The sequence below is a fragment of the Canis lupus genome, chromosome 1 (assembly GCF_003254725.2).
Source record: "Canis lupus dingo isolate Sandy chromosome 1, ASM325472v2, whole genome shotgun sequence".
NCBI classification, from domain to species: domain Eukaryota; kingdom Metazoa; phylum Chordata; class Mammalia; order Carnivora; family Canidae; genus Canis; species Canis lupus.
Window position 1 is genome coordinate 40,492,955 of NC_064243.1, and position 17,446 is coordinate 40,510,400.

The 17,446-nt window shown below is 38.5% G+C and overlaps 1 protein-coding gene across 5 annotated transcripts in view; it reads left to right on the forward strand.

Moving 5' to 3' along the window:
• The window catches only part of PCMT1 (protein-L-isoaspartate (D-aspartate) O-methyltransferase), a 44,816-nt gene that overhangs the window by 2,087 nt on the left and 25,283 nt on the right, over window positions 1–17,446 (forward strand). For 3 of the 5 annotated variants that reach the window (XM_049115509.1, XM_049115554.1, XM_049115585.1), the window contains exons 2-4: window positions 6,264–6,371; window positions 12,808–12,912; window positions 14,550–14,581. In XM_049115509.1, coding sequence (XP_048971466.1) covers window positions 6,264–6,371; window positions 12,808–12,912; window positions 14,550–14,581 — 245 coding nt within the window. The remainder of the gene's footprint in view (window positions 1–6,263; window positions 6,372–12,807; window positions 12,913–14,549; window positions 14,582–17,446) is intronic. The other 2 variants (XM_049115543.1, XM_025422536.3) reach the window with 1 other exon arrangement.

A 17,446-nucleotide genomic window follows, 5' to 3' on the forward strand; every position in this document is an offset into this window, starting at 1 on the left:
GTGCTCAAAATGTGTAGCCTCTTGTGACACTTGTGCAATGTTAGTTTACTTTCTGAATTCTAGCTAATAGACTTCGTTTCTATTTATTAGTTTATTATGAAAGTACTATTTTCTCATGTGAGAATTTCAACTGGCACAAAATTTGAAAATTTCTCCCTTTTCCTAGTTATTCTACTGTTGTGTGTTCCTCCTAACTTAAAGGCTTCTAGTTGAATCTTTAGAAAAAGATTAAAGTGTGATTATATTGTGGAATAACTATATTGTACCCTTAAAACTAATATAGTGCTAAACTGTTAACTATACTGGAATTAAAATAAAAGACTTAAAAAATGTGTTATGTTGATGTTGAACTGAAAAAGGATCTGCAGATCTGAAGAGGAAGCAAATTATAGTTGTACATTAAAAAAAATAAAGTTCATGATTGCTTTAATTTTAATATTATGATCATATTGAAAATAACTACTGAGTTTTCCTTTTATAAGATGTCATAATAGAAATATGGTTGTGTATGATTTCATAGTTGATAAATCATTTACAGAATATTGTAGAATGTATATGGTATATCTCATAATATTTCATAGCTTATATTATGACAACCACTCTTTTTTTTTTTTTTTAATTTATTTATGATAGTCACAGAGAGAGAGAGGCACAGAGACACAGGCAGAGGGAGAAGCAGGCTCCATGCACCGGGAGCCCGATGTGGGATTCGATCCCGGGTCTCCGGGATCACGCCAAAGGCAGGCGCCAAACCTCTGCGCCACCCAGGGATCCCTGACAACCACTCTTTTAAAAAAATATTTTATTGATTTATTTGAGAGAGATAGGGAGCGTGTGCACACAGGAGGGGGAAGGGGCAGAGGGAGAAGGAGAAACAGACTTACACAGAGCAGGGAGCCTAACACAGGGCTGGATCCCAGCACCCTGGGATCATGACCTGAGCCAAAGGTGGACGCATAACCAACTAAGCCACTCTGACAACCACTCTTAAGTAACTTAGAACAGTGGTATAAAACTTGAGCATACTTCAGAATCTCCTGGATCACCTGGAGAACTAGTTAAAATACAGATTGCTATGGCTCAAGAATTTGTATTTTTTAAAAATCGATTAATTCTTTTTAAGTAGGCTCCATGCCCAATGTGGAGTTTGAATTTATAATCCTGAAATTAAGAGTCACATGCTCCACCAACTGAGCCATCCAGGTGCTCCCAGGAATTTGTGTTTTTGTCAGGTTCCTAAGTAATACTGCTACTGGTCTGGGGACCACGCTTTGAGAATCACTAACACAGAGAATTGAAAATTATGAGATTAAACTCTGCTGCTGTTTTAGCCAAATTAGTTTTAAGCTTTATAATAAAGTCTTGGGGAAAAAGTGTCTATAACAGTTCTGCTCATTAGAACTCTCTGTAAAGTCTATATCTCCCCTGTTCAGTATGGTAGCCACTAGCTATTTGTGGCATTCAGCATTTGAAATGTGGTTAAGACATCAGAGGAACTGGATTTTTTTTTTTTTTTACGATTTTATTTATTTATTCATGAGAGACACAGAAAGAGAGAGGCAGAGACACAGGCAGAGGGAGAAGCAGGCTCCATGCAGGAAGCCTGACATGGGACTCGATCTGGGTCTCCAGGGTCACGCCCTGGGGTGAAGGCGGCTCTAAACCGCTGAGCCACCCGGGCTGCCCAGGAACTGAATTTTTATATTATTTAACTTAACTAGCCACCTGTGGCTAAGGGCTACCATATTGGACAGTGTAGGTCTATAGAAATGAAGAATATGCTTATTTTATAATTATGAGCTGATAATGTACTCTTAAATTAACTGAAAACAACTATGAGCCTGTTTAATCCAGGAAATGTGACAATTTAAGAAGTAATGCTTAAGTTAGAATTTATTTTATACTTTTATTGGGATAATATCAAGCCATGGTAAAAGTTTGGAAAAGATGGGGACAGGGGTGGATGATACTGAGAAAGGTGGTCTCCTAGAGCAGAGTGTCTAAATCTGAGCATTTGTAAAAGGTTAACTCTTAATTTGTTAGATTTTAAATGCTATACTGGCCATATAGAACAACTTATTTTTTTAACCTAGTTTTGTTTGTTAAAAAAATTCAATCCACTGCTCTAATATTTCAGTTTTTACTTTGCATTCTTGATTGTGTCATTTTGTATATACTATAATGTTTACAGGATTTGTCAGTCAACTGATATTTAGCTGTCTTCTATATGCCAAACACTAGAGTTACAGCACTGAACAAAACATATATTTTCTCTTGTAGATTGCTTCTAATGGGAACAGACGAGTTACAATACCTAGTATGTCACATGATAATGTGACAGAGCAGGGAAGGAGGATTGGGAGTGTTGGGTATGAGGTTTGCAGTTGTGGGAGGGAAGGCCTCAGTAAGGTGTCACTTGAGCAAAGAATTAGTTGAGGGGAAGAAATTCTAGCTAGGCAGATAGAGCCAGGGGACAGGCATTGCAAGCAGAGAAAATTGCATGTGCTAGATTTGGATTTCGAGTATTTGAGAAAGATTGGAGTCAAGGATATGACAGTAAGGTTTGGGCCTGGGCAATTGGAATGATTTGCCATTTTCTGAGTTGGAAATAGTGAGTGAGCAGCAGGGACTTTCAGGTGGTGGGGAGGAGGTGTGCAAGGAGGTGTGGGAGAGCAGGAGTTTATTTTTGGGGATGTTGTATTTGAGGTGCTTAGAAGACATTTCAGTGGAGACCTTGAGTAGGCATTTTTTTTTAAAGATTTTATTTATTTATCTATGAGAGACACAGAAGAGAGAGAGAGAGGCAGAGGGAGAAGCAGGCTTCATGCAGGGAACCTAACATGGGACCCGAACCCAGGTCTCCAGGATCATGCCCCAGACCGAAGGCGGTGCTAAACTGCTGAGCCACGTGGGCTACCCTTGAGTAAGCATTTGGATAAGAATTATGATAATTTGTAATTTTTGTATCCTTATTTATTGCTGCAAATAAATTGGAATAATTTTCTTTTTCTATTTAGTGTCAGTTCTTAGCTACTAATAGCGTAACTTGTGGAAAAGACAATATTCCGTTAGTTTTATCATGTGTGTTCATGGGCCAAATAGAACCAGCTAAGAAAATCCTAAGGGGGATCCCTGGGTGGCCCAGCGGTTTGGCGCCCGCCTTTGGCCCAGGGTGTGATCCTGGAGACACGGGATCAAGTCCCACATCAGGCTCCCTGTGTGGAGCCTGCTTCTCCCTCTGCCTGTGTCTCTGCCTCTCTCTCTCTGTGTCTCTTAAGAATAAATAAATAAAACCTTAAAAAAAAAAGAAAAAGAAAATCCTAAGAGATTGTTTTCAAAAATTGGGATTTGATTAAAATCCAGAAAATAGGGTAGCCCGGGTGGCTCAGCGGTTTAGTGCCGTCTTCGGCCCAGGGTGTGATCCTGCAGACCTGGGATCGAGTCCCATGTCGGGCTCCCTGCATGGAGCCTGCTTCTCCCTCTGCCTGTGTCTGTGCCTCTGTGTGTGTGTGTGTCTCATGAATAAATAGATGAAATCTTAAAAAAAAATCCAGAAAATACCTCCTCATTTTTATTTGTTTCAAGTCAATCTTACAGGTACATAAGTAAACTTAGATTGAATAAGATTTAATTTATATGATAAGGGGCTTTGATATCAGTGTGTCTACTTAAAACAATTAAAATTAAATGAAATTAAAAATTCAGTTTCTCAGTCATATAACCATATTTTTCAAGAGCTCAATAGCCACATGAGGCTATAGGCTGCCTATTAGTGCAGATATAGGCCATTTCCATCATCTTAAGTACTATCGGACAGCACTAGATCTAGATGTATTATATTACATTCTATTTAATGTGGTCCACATTAAATATACTGTTTCACATATACTGTTCCACTGTTCCACATATTTTTATTAGTACTACATTTAGTTTTGGCCAACATGCTTTACAAGTAGCAGTGAAAAAAAACAAAAGATTATTAGGGGAGTGATCAAGATGATGAGAGTTGGCATTTTTATATGGTGATTTGATGCGATTGAGGTGGTTTGATTTAGCAATGAGAAAGCCTAAGAGAGCAAGTGTTTAAATATTTTAGGAAATTTGTGTAGTAGAGGGTCAAACCAGGACAAATGGAAGGCAAATTTTGGCTCATTATAAGGAAGTATTCACAAAGCTATCCTAACAAAGAGTTGTCTTTGAAAAATAATGTTTTCTGTCACTGGATGTGTTGAAGCAAAGAATGGTTTATCATTTCTCTATAAGGGATATCATAGAAGAGATCTGCCATCAGCTTTGATTGTGCACTAAACCTCTAAAGATCCTTCCAAATCCAAGATTCTGTGTTTTCAGTTGCATCATGGATTCTGTAAAATCAGCTGTAGAATGTGTGTGATTTAGGAGAGAGACACAGAAGTTAACATTTGGTTACCTGTATTTTAGAGTTTTGTATAACATTTTAGTTTGTCAAATGTGAGGAGTCCAGGGAACATCCTCCTTTAAGAGATACTGTCAAAATAAATAGTTAACTTGATGTATCTATTAGGAGTGATAGCAGTCCAGGGAAAGATGTGTTTTTCTTTCTTAATTATCTGACACAGAGTGCTACATTACTTTCAAGTGACTCAACAAATCTGGTAAGAAAAATGTATTTTTAAATAAACTCTAGTACTTAGATGATATGCTTTATCATAAGTTGCTGTATCATAAGTTGCCAGCCATCATGTGGAATTCTTCTTTGACTATAGTGTGAATTTAAACCTAATCTCTTTCAGACTTTATATACCAAAAGTATGTCAAGTTCTGCTTACATCTTATCGTTCCTAATCATTCTAGGTAGGAAATAAAAGGTGACCAGTTTGTTCATTTCTTATTGTTTTTCCTGGCATGTTGATAGTTGAGAAGGAATATAGAGTAGATGATTAACAACTGTTAAGTCACATAAAGTAGAATAATGTAACATAATCTTTTTTTATTGAGATGTAACTTTGTAGCAAGTTTAGAGACACTTGTTTGAAGTCCATGGCAGTGTTCCCTGCTTCATATCAACACAGGCTTTCTTCCTTTTCAATTCTGCCAGAGTTGCTTCTGTTCTTCTATTCTCCCAGACTAAAAATCTTGGAGTAGTCATTGATTCTTTCAGACTGTCACCATATTAACTTAGCATTTTTTTAAAGATTTTATTTATTTATTCAAGAGACAGAGAGAGAGAGGCATAGACATGGAGAGAGAAGCAGGCTCCTCGCAGGAAGCCGGATGGGGGACTCAGTCCCTGGACTCCGGGATCATGCCCTGGGCTGAAGACAGATGCTGAACCGCTGAGCCACCCAGGCATCCCTAACTCAGCAGTTCTTATGGATACCTTTCCTAGCCATCGCTTCTACTGTATTTTCTTTGGTACTCTTCCAGCCTGGATCCTTAGTCCACACTTGGAATGATACACCTCCAAGTGTCTGATAGGTTGTCACATTCTCAGTGTCCCTCCCCTCAGCTCTGTTCTACTCATTACGCAGAAAGTCACTTGCCTGCCCAGGCTTCCTGTTGCTTACTGTATTAAATGTAAACACCTCTTGCTTAGCTTTTAGGCCTCTTTAGGGTATTATACAGCCTATTCCCATGCTCCAACTCTAATCCTATTCTTCAGACTGATCTTGTTTTCCTCTTCAGATACTGTGTGCATTAGGGTACCTGTTCAGCTGCTATAACAAAGACCAAAATAACAATGGCTTAAACAAAATCAGTTTCTATCTCCTGTAACAACCCAAGTATAAGCAATTCAGAGCTAATAGTGTGGTTCCACAGTGTTGAGGACCTGGGTTCCATCTCTCTTGTGCTTCCTAAAGTCTTCCCCTCATCTGAAAGGTTGAAGATAGTTTACCTCCATCATTTCCATATTCTAGCCAGTGGGGAGAAGAATGGGAAAAGAGAAAAACCTCCATTCCTTTCTAAGGGGATGATCTGGAAATTGCATACAAATTTCTGTGTATGTTCCATTGACAAGAACTTTATTGTAAGACTACACATAACTACAGAGAGGCTAAGTAATGCACCCAGTTAAAATTCTACCACTGTGAAGGAAAAGGAGTCCCCTGCCACATCTTACATCGTGCTAATTGGAGGGGTTTGTGTGTGTGTGTATTGTGTATATATCTATATAAATTATACTGTTTGTGATTAGAAGGTTAGGAGAATTAGGATTAATTTTTATTTTTTAAAAAACCATTCATTCATTCATTCATTCATTCATTCATCTGTTTTCTAAGTAGGCTCCACACCCAGCGTGGAACCCAACATGGGGCTTGAACTAACCACCCCAAGATCAAGACCTGAATGGAGATCAAGAGTTGGACACTTTAACCAACTGAGCCACCCAGGTGCCCCAAGATTAATTTTTAGTCAAGTAATATATGGACATGATTAAAAGATAAAATCATACAGAAAGGCCTCTATTGAAAAAAAATAATTGTTTGGCTCCATTCCTCTCCACCTCTAGACTCATTGCGTAGAGGGAACCACTTTTAACTATTTTTTTTATAAAGATTTTATTTATTTATTCTTGAGAGAGACAGAGAGGGGGGGAGAGAGGCAGAGACACTGGCAGAGGGAGAAGCAGGCTCCATGCAGGGAGCCTGATTAACTACATTTTTTGGTTCTTCTGGTGATTATCTTCATGTCTTTAAATCATGTGGTTAAATAGTCATTACTTGTTTTATCAGCTTTAGACATTTTCTGTTAACCTTCTGCCGAGATGGATTAGTATGTACACCCTGCACACCCACCCTTCCCCCATATGGTTATACTTTTTTGCTTCCTTTTTTGTGGTTACCTTAAGTAATATACTTTAACCTCAGTTTCTTGTTCCATAATTTATAAACTAACACTACCTCTGGTAACCCTTCTACTCTGAAAGAAAAGATACTAGGAGTTCTCCCTCTGATTTTCCAACTTATTGGTGGCTCTTTTACGTTGTCAAAGTTGATAATTTGCATTTTGTTCTGAGCAGTAAATAAGTTCAGATTTTATTGATTTTTTAAGTGCTGAAAATCAATAGTTATCGATGGTATGGCCATGTCAGCATTTGGCTGGGTTATGTAGTCAGCTGTAAGTTTATTCCCTGCTTTCTGTTTCTAATATCGTAGATCCCTCCACTATTGTAGAGGAATTGTCAGATATTTTTCCTTGTTTTTCCATTCAATCAGTTGCTTGAAATCATGTCATAAATCATGATTCTTACAGCATTTTTTTTCTGCACCCTTCCCCATCCTTCCAGTTGAGAGAAACAGACACCTTTACATGGTTCTAATCTTTTCAAGTTTTTTATTATTTGGCTTATGGTTTGAATTCTATTGCATTTTCCTTTTTGAATCCTACTAACTTCTCCTTTGGATCAATTGCATATTTGGACCACCATTAGCCATTATTATAATTATTTAATTTAATTAAGGCCCTTGATCAGTTGCATATTTGGACCACCATTAGCCGTTATTATAATTATTTAATTTAATTAAGGCCCTTGGTCCCTAGAGTGCAAGAAGATTGGGTGTGGGTGGTTCTAAAGCTGTTCACTATTTCAGAAAGACTAAGGATAATCATACACTTACTTGTAATTAGGCTATATATGAGAACTAAAACATTAAATTATTTTGCTGTTCAATAAAAATATTTCAGGGAGCTGGCAGTTGTATATGTCAAATTACCAAAAATGGCAAAATAAGGGCAGCCCCGGTGGCGCAGCGGTTTAGCGCCGCCTGCAGCCTGGGGTATGATCCTGGAGATCCAGGATCGAGTCCCACATCGGGCTCCTTGCATGGAGCCTGCTTCTCCCTCTGCCTGTGTCTCTGTCCCTCTCGCTCTCTCTGTGTCTCTCATGAGTAAATAAATAAAATCTTAAAAAAAAAAAACTTTAAAAAAAATGGCAAAATAAGTTAATAACTTAGTAAATGTAGCTTATTTTAGGCATCTTTCAAAATGCAGAATTGGGGGCAAAAATAAAAAGCATCTTGTGTTGAAAATTTTGGAAACCACCCAGTAATGGCCTAATAGAGCTTGATTCTGAGCCTTGATGTGTACAGCTTATTAATAAATAGTGACATGCTTTTAAAAACCATTTAGGGAGCACCTGGGTGACTCAGTCAGTTACGTGTCTGACTCTTGATTTCAGCTCAGGTCATGAACTCACGGTTGCTGGGCCTGGAGCCTGCTTAAGTTTCTCCCATTCTGTTGCACATTCTCTTTCTCTTAAAAAAAAAAAAAAAAAAAACTAATTTGAAAAATTTGACAAGTACAGTTGTGTAACCAACACTAATGATATAGAACAGGGGTCAGCAAACTACAGCCTTTAAGCCAATCTGTTCTTTTGTCTGTATTTATTGATAAAGGTATTTATTTATTTTAGAGAAAGAGCACACATGTGTGGGCAGGCCAGGGGAGGGGCAGAGGGAGAGAGAGAATCCTGAAGCAGACTCCTGACCGAGCATGAAGCCCAATGTGGGGCCCAATCCCAGGACGTTGAGCCACCAATTCAGTGACCTGTTGAACCTCCCAGGCATCCTTATTGTCTGCTTTTAGAAATAAAGATTTATGTTAACACAGCCTTTTTTGATATTGTTTGTGGTTGTTCCCATACTACTTTGATAGAGGTGGGTTGTTTCAACAGAGAGTTTTTGGCCTGCAAAGCCTGAAATATTTACTATTTGGACTTTTATGTAAGCTTGCTAATCTCTAATACAGTTCTTTTTCCTTGTGCCCTTTTGCAACTAATCTACTCTTTTTATCTGTAGCAGTCATAGATCAGCCTTCTGCCATTATGGTTTTGACTTTTCTAGAATTTGATATAAATGGAACCATATAGTATATAGTCTCCTTATGTGGCTTCTTTTACTGAGATTAGTACTTTCGAGATTTATCCATGTTGTTGAATGTATTGGTAGTTTGTTTTTTCTTTTTTTTATTGTTGTTAGGTTTTAATTTTTTTTCTTTTAGTAAGCTCTATGCCCAATGTTGGGCTTAAACTCATGACCCTGAGATCAAGAGTTGCATGCTCTGTGTACCAAGCCAACCAGATGTCTCAGTAGTTTGCTTCTTTTAATTGTTGATCTATCTTTCTCTTTCTTTCTTTCTTTCTTTCTTTCTTTCTTTCTTTCTTTCTTTCTTTCTTTTTCTCTTTCCTTTCTCTTTTTTCTTCTCTTCTCCTCTCTTCTCTCTTCTCCTCTCTTCTCCTCTCTTCTTTTCTTTTCTTTTCTTTTTTTTCTTCTTTTCTTTCAGAATGAGTATGCAGAGGGGTCAGGCAGACAGAGAGAGGGAATCTCAAGCAGACCCCCCACTGAGCGTCAGACCTATTCTAGGCCTTGATCCCAGGATCCTGAGATCATGACCTGAGCCAAAACCAAGAGTCAGATGCTTAACCAACCAAGCCAGACAGGCACCCTTGCACTTTCTTTTTTTGAATTTTCTTGAAAATGTTGCTTCATTCTTGCTTTGCTTTGAATTTTGCTCTTAGGAAATCTGATGGTTGCCTAATTTTTTTTTTTTTAACTCTTCTTAGGTAATTCGAATTTTTTGCCTTGAGGCTCTGAGGTTTTTTTCTATGCCTTTAAAGTCTGAAAAAGTTTTTGTTGTTGTTGTCATTTGTTTTAGAGAGAGTATACCTTGGACTTGGGCTTGGGGTGGGTGGGGGAAGAGGAAGGGCAGAGGGAGGAGGAGAGAGAATCTTAAGCAGGCTCCATGCCAAGTGCAGTGGAGCTCCATCTTAGTACCCTGAGATCATGACCTGGGTTGAAATCAAGAGTTGGATGCTTAACCAACTGAGCCATCAGGTGCCCCGAAAGTCTGATAGTTTTATTAGTAAATGTCATGAGCTTGATTTTTTTCCTGGTGATAGTTTTACATACTGCCTGCAGTTTTCTTGGAAATATAGTTTTATTTTTTATTTTATTTTATTTTTTTAAAGATTTTATTTATTCATGAGAGACACAGAGAGAGAGAGGCAGAGACATAGGCAGAGGGAGAGGCAGTCTCCATGAAGGGAGCCCAGTGTGGGACTTGATCCTAGGACTCCAGGACCACACCCTGAGCCAAAGGCAGACGCTCAACCAGTGAGCCACCCAGGTGTCCTTAGAATATAGTTTTAAAATTATTGTTTCCATTTAATCAGCTGAAATGTTTAAAAAATTTTTTAAAGATTTTATTTATTCTTTAAGATTTTCTTTATTTGACAAAAGAGAGAGTGCATGAGAGCACAAGCAGGGGGAGTAGGAGAGGGAGAAGCAGGCTCCCCACTGAACAGGGAGGCAGATGCAAGGCTCCATCTCAGGACCCTGGGATATATGACCTGAGCTGGGATGATGACATGAGCTAAAGGCAAATACTTAACCGACTGAGCCATCCAGGCGCTCCTTATTTATTTATTTGAGAGAGAGAGAGAGAGCATGAGTAGGGGAAGTGGCAGAGGGAGATGGAGAATAAGACACCCCACTGAGTGTGGAATCTGACACAGGGCTCAATCCCAGGGCCCTAGGATCACAACCTGAGCCAGTCACATGCTTAACCAACTGAGCCACCCAGCCCCCCCCCCCCCTTTTTTAAAGATATGTTTATTCATCAAAGACACAGAGAGAGAGAGAGGCAGACACACAGGCAGAGGGAGGAGCAGGCTTCATTCAGGAAGCCCAATGTGGGACTCGATCCTGGAACCCCGGGATCACTCCCTGAGCCAAAGACAGATGCTCAACCGCTGAGCCACCCAGGTGTCCTTGTTGATTTTTTTAAAATATTTTATTTATTTATTTGATTTTTAAAAGATTGATTGATGATAGACACACACAGAGAGAGAGAGAGAGAGAGAGAGAGAGAGAGAGGCAGAGACACAGGAAGAGGGAGAAGTAGGCTCCATGCCGGGAGCCCGACGCGGGACTCGATCCCGGGACTCCAGGATTGCGCCCTGGGCCAAAGGCAAGCGCTAAACTGCTGAGCCACCCAGGGATCCCCTATTTATTTATTTTAGAGAGAGCTTATGAGCAGAAGTAGAGTGGAGGAGCAGAAGGGGAGGGAGAGCGAGGGAGAAAAAATCTCAAGTGGACTCCATGATAAGCTTGGAGCACGAGTGGGAGCTCAATCTCATGGCCCAGAGACCATGACCTGAGCCAAAACCAAGAGTTGGATGCTCAATCTGCTGAGCCACCCAGGTGCCCCTCAGCTGAAATGTTTTGATGTGCATTTTGTTTTCTTTTTATAATATCTTTGAATGGAGTTGGGCTTTTTTCTTTTTCCTGTTTTTAGACATTTTGTGGACACAGTTCCAGAGCACCTTTTTTCAGTATAGTGACTTGCAGTTTCTTTAAAGGATGGTGATGTGTTGATATTAGTGCTGGGAAAAGGGGAGAGGTCGGCACATCTTCTTGCTCTTTTGTTTCTGCCAGATCCTTAATTATCTTTTCCCTTCATTGCTGCACCAAAAGGCGTCATCCTTTCCCTATTTTCTTTTGATTCTCCTCCAGAATCAGAGCCTCTCATGATTGCCACTCCTAGTCTCATTAAATTTTTTTAAGATTTTTAATTTATTTACGAGAGAGAGAGATTGAGCGAGCAAGTGGAGGAGCAGAGGGAGAGGGACAAGCAGACTCCACACTGATTGTGGGGCCCAACATAGGGCTTGGTCTTAGGACCCCAAGATCACAACCTGAGCCAAAACCAAGAGCTGGACACTTAACCAACTGAGCCACCCAGGTGCCCTCATTGAATTTTTTTAAAAAACAGCTTTACTGGGCAGCCTGCGTGGCTCAGCAGTTTAGCACTGCCTTCAGCCCAGGGTGTGATCCTGGAGACGTCGGGCTCCCTGCATGGAACCTGCTTCGCCCTCCTGCCTGTGTCTCTGCCTCTCTTTCTCTCTGTTTCTCATGAATAAATAAATAATATCTTTTAAAAAAACTTTGCTAAAGTATACTTTTATACTATATAATTCACCCATTTAAATTGTAAAATTATCTGTATGATTCTTAGCATGTATCATTGTGTCTGGTGTGTTTTAGACAGTCAGTAAACATACTGAGTGAACTAATAAGGGCTTTACTGAATAATAACTGTGCATGGTACCAAGAGGGTTATTCAAGTTTAAAGTCTTCTATTTAATATCAAAGAACTTATAGTTTATTGGGGGAGCCAAATATAATCCTTATTGACCTTACTTTCCTTCTTGAAAAATTTCTTTTCACTTGGGCTTTGTAACGGTTTATCTATTTTCATCTACCCTTGTGGCTGCTTTTTGTCATAATCTTTTAAGGTTCCACTTCCTTTGCACATCTCGTCAGTGTTCACTTTTGTTTTTCGTCTCTGTGTATCTTCCCTGGCCTTTTGAGTTTACTTCCATTGCTTCACTTCCCATCTACATGTCTAGAAGTCTGTATCACTGTCTTAGATCTCTTTCCTGAGCCCCAGATCTATGTGTTCAGTAGACTGGCTCTGCAAATTTCTACTTGTATGGTTTATAGTCACTAACTGAATAAGTTATGCTTCTCCTCCTTAACTCTGAGCCTTCTCCAGGATTTCACAAATCAGTGTCTGATATCAGCATCTCAGCCATTACCCAGAGCTAGTTAGGTATATATTACCTAGTAAATAAAACTCAAATCCTTCTACATTTCTTCCTCCTTAATGTCATCACTGAAGACCAGGCTGTGTTTACCTGGGCAATTGCAGCAACTTCCAGTCTTGCTCTCTTCCAGTCCAGTCTCTGCAGTACAGGCATAATAATTATTCTAAAGTACATCTAATCATCTCACTCCTAGCTTAAAATTTTTGCCTCATTCATTTCAGAAAATGGAATCATCAAAACAGATAAAGTATTTGAAGTAATGCTGGCTACAGACCGTTCCCACTATGCAAAATGTAACCCTTATATGGATTCTCCACAATCAATAGGTAAGCTCTGGATTTCTGAAAATGCCACATTTTTACTCATTTACTGTATAATTTTTGTTAAGTAAAAATAGATTGGAACACAGATATTTATCTATTACTACCTTGCTAGTTTGAAATTTTATGCCTCAGTTAAATGTCATAATCCCAAACATAGCCATTTCAATAAAATGATGTTATGTATGAAGTACCTTTTCTATTTTTTCAAACTGCATGTAATATATAGAGAGAATATTTTAAACATTTTCTTTTTCTTTTTTTTTAATTTTTATTTATTTATGATAGTCACAGAGAGAGAGAGAGAGGCAGAGGCATAGGCAGAGGGAGAAGCAGGCTCCATGCACCGGGAGCCTGATGTGGGATTTGATCCTGGGTCTCCAGGATCGCGCCCTGGGCCAAAGGCAGGCACCAAACCACTGCGCCACCCAGGGATCCCTAAACATTTTCTTTAAGACATACTTTTAATGAAAATTTAAGTTTAAGCTAAGTTTTCTTTAGGGCCTTAATGTTGACTAAAGCTGTTTTTCACATTAATATTAGTTTTATAAATCAATATTAAAGGAAGTAAATGTAATTAAGTGGTTACTGACTTCTCTGCTTTACTTGCGCTGAATTTTTAGGTTTGTGCTTGGTTTTAGAAAATTCGATATTTAACTCCTTCTCCTGAAGCAGGTTTTGCTGAACTGCTGAGCCTTGGCAGTGGGCGCCTTTGAGGCTTAGAAGGGCCTCAGGATTCAGTCAGCCAGCTGCCATACTTTCTTCTTTTGAAGCACTATGACAGTCAGCAAAGAAGATCCTGGGGAGCTTCTGAACCCCGAAGGCACCTGCTACCACCGCTCAGTGAAAATTGCTTCAGATGCAGAAGCAGGTAAATAAGTTTTGAGAAAGCAGCACTGGAAGAAAAAACCTGAAAGCTAAAAACTAAGAAAAGATTGTAAATTACCACCAGGTGATAGTATACAGAGTAAATTGAGGTCGTTTATTAGTCTCTTAAGCTGCTTTGTTTGCCAGTTGCTCAGTAAGTTGCCAGAAATATGAAGCAATTTAATTTTCAAAGATTTTGCATATTTATTATATGTGGAAGTTTATTTTCTTTTTATAAACCCTGAGAGAAGGATACCTGTGTTGCTTAGTGGTCGAGCATTCTGCGTTCGGTTCAGGGCATGGTCCCGGAGTTCCAGGATCAAGTCCCACATCAGGCTACCCTTGAGGAGCCTGCTTCTCCCTCTCCCTGTGTCTCTGCCTTTCTCTCTCTCTCTGTGTCTCTCATGAATAAATAAATAAAAATCTTAAAAAAAACAAACCCAGAGAGAGAAATCAAGTCATAAACTTACCAACTCAACTTCTTGACATTCTCACTTTCTTAGCTAACTCTATGGGAGAAGAAATTTTCAGAAATAGTGGGAGTGTTATACTAGATGAGCACATTAGGCTTTGGCAGGATTGTATTTTCTCATTTTAACTAAGCTTCTTGACAGTACTCTAAAATGCAAAATAAAAGTTTTATTTCCTTGAGATCATAAAAATAAAAAAAATATTACTATGAAACAGAATTTGTAGATGTTAGAAAAGGAGTTACATGGAGTGTCTGGTATGTTTTTGCAGCTGAGTATGTCAGTAGTTTTCTTCTTCTTTTGCAGGTTTCCAAGCAACAATCAGTGCTCCACACATGGTAAGTTAACTTTGGTCCTTTGGGTATGAGTGGATCACATTTTTCCTGTAAGATTGTTTTCTTCAGTAAAAAACGTTTAAAAAGTTAAACTTTTAATTGGATCAGTTTTATCATCTATGAGTTATGTAGATGGGTAATGAACCTCTTGTTCTTAATATACATACAGAGGAAAGTCTTCTTGGTAGAAATAGTCATTAAAGTTTTTGTTGGTTGTCGTTAGTATCTAGTCGCATAAAAATTGGATATAAAAGGTTATTTAGTGATGAAAAATTAAGGAAGAGAATATTTGGGACACCTGGGTGGCTCAGTGGTTTAGTGGCTGCCTTCAGCCCAGGGCATGATCCTGGAGTCCCCAGGATCGAGTCCCACATTGAGCTCCCTGCATGGAACCTGCTTCTCCCTCTGCCTATGTATCTGCCTTTCTCTCTCTCTCTCTCTCTCTCAGTGTCGCTCATGAATAAATAAATAAAATCTTTAAAAAAAAAAAAGGAAGAGAATATTTTAAATAATATAATGGATATATTGTAGAAATCTCAAATTGAATATTATTTCTTAACTTATTTGGAAAATTCATTAGGGTCTGGTCAAGTATAGCAGCTATGAAGTTCTGTACCTTTGAAAAGAACCTATTTTAAGTTATCTAGCACTTTTAATCTGTTGGGAATTTTCTTGGGTTTTAAATGTCAGTTATTTGAATGAGTACTCTGTTAGTTTTTGGGGAGAAGAACAATAGCTTTCTCATTCTCTGAAAGTATTTGGGATTGGAGAAGCTCTCATTTAAAGAGAAAGCCTTCTTTATATTAAGATAAATTCATGAACACCTGGGTGGCTCAGCGGTTGAGCATCTGCCTTTGGCTCAGGGTGTGATCCTGAAGTCCCAGGATCGAGTCTCACATCGGACTTCCTGCATGGAACCTGCTTCTCCTTCTGCCTAGGTCTCTGCCTAGGTCTTTGCCTCTCTTTCTCTCACTCTCTGTGTCTGTCATGAATAAATAAATAAAATCTTAAAAAAAAAGATAAATTAACATGTATATTATGATGAACTGGTAATTATACGATGAAAATATAGGAAAAATATTTGTAAACATTAAATAGAAATTACACTTTTAAAATTTATTTTTATTTATATTTTAAAGATTTATTTATTTTAGTAAGAGAGTATGAGCTGGGGGAGAGGCTGCGGGGGCATAGAGAGAGAAAGAGAGCCAGACTCTCTGCTGAGTGTGGAGCCCAATGTGGGGCTGGATCTGATGACCTCTGAGATCATGAGCTAAGCTGAAATCAAGAGTCAGATGCTTAACCAACTAGGGCACCATCCAGGTGCCCCTAGAAATGACTTTTTAAAATGTGACAAAAGTCAAGCCATTAAAACCATGGTATATTTTGCAACATAAGAATTTAGGAATTCTGCGGAGAAAAAAATGTTGTAAGCAAAATTAAAAGAAGAAAAACTGAGGAAAGTATTTGTAATACATGTAACAACCTAGGGTTAATTTTCATATATAAGTATTGGTGTGCATTTTATAAATTAAGAAGCGTGAAAGACTGGGAAACCCAAAAGAATATAGGTAAAGTACAAGAATGATAGTTCATAGAAAAAGAAATACAGATGATGTTAACATTTAAACAAATTTAAAAAAATGTCATTTACATTAATATTTATATACTTAGTAAATTACACATTAGCATTGTAGTGAAGTACCATTATTCACCTATCAGATTGTCAGAGATTAAAAAATTTAATACTTTGTATTGGAGAGGGGGAAACAGTCACATACTTTTTGTTGAGAGAGTAAATTGTTAGAGTGTTGGAAGACAGTTTGACAAATCTATAAAATGTGAAATAAATATATCTTACACTCTTCTGTTTTGTTTCAAGATATTTATCCTGTGCTTTTTTTTTAGGTACAAAATGACTAGATGTTCATTGCCACATTATTTATAATAGAAAACAAAAAACAACACTGATATAGGCAACTAATAGTAGATGGTTAATAGTTATAGTACATCCATACAGTGAAATACTGTAGCTGTTAAGTGAGGAATATCTGTAAGTACCAACATGGCAAGATGTTCAGGAAACATTAAGTATAAATGTAGAATACAGAATAGTAAATCAAATGTGCACATATACAAACACACATGTCTTCTTAATAGGCATGAAAACTAAAAATTATTTTTTCTTTTTTTTTTTTTAAGATTTTATTTATTTATTCATGAGAGACACACGGAGAGAGAGAGAGGCAGAGACACAGGCAGAGGGAGAAGCAGGCTCCATGGAGGGAGCTGGACGTGGGACTCGATCCTGGGTCTCCAGGATCATACCCTGGGCTGAAGGCAGGCACTAAACCACTGAGCCACCCGGGTGGGCTGCCCTAAAAATGATTTCTTCTCAGGTCATAATTAGATGATTGGAGGGATGAGAGTGAAAGCGAGATCTGCTTTTTACTTTGTACCCTCTACACGTTAGCAATTTTTCTGTTTTCTTTTTTTTGTTTTGAGCTTTTTTTTTTTTTTTAAGTTTATTTATTTATTTAAATAATCTCTACATCCAAGGTGGGGCTTATATGCCCAACCCCAAGATCAACAGTTGCACGCTTCTCCAGCTGAGCCAGCTAGGTGCCCCCTTCTTTGGTGGTGGTGGTGGTTATTGTTACTGTTTTTCTGTTTTGTGTTTTTTCTTAAAGATTTTTTTTATAAAGTTTTATTTATTTGAGAGAAAAAATGAGCGAGCGAGAGAGAGATGAGCCAGGGAGAGAGAGAGTGCGAATGCACAAGCAGGGGGAGGGAAAGAGGCAAACTCCACACTGAGCAGGGAGCCTGATGCGGGGCTTGATCCCAGGACCCTGAGATCATGACCTGAGT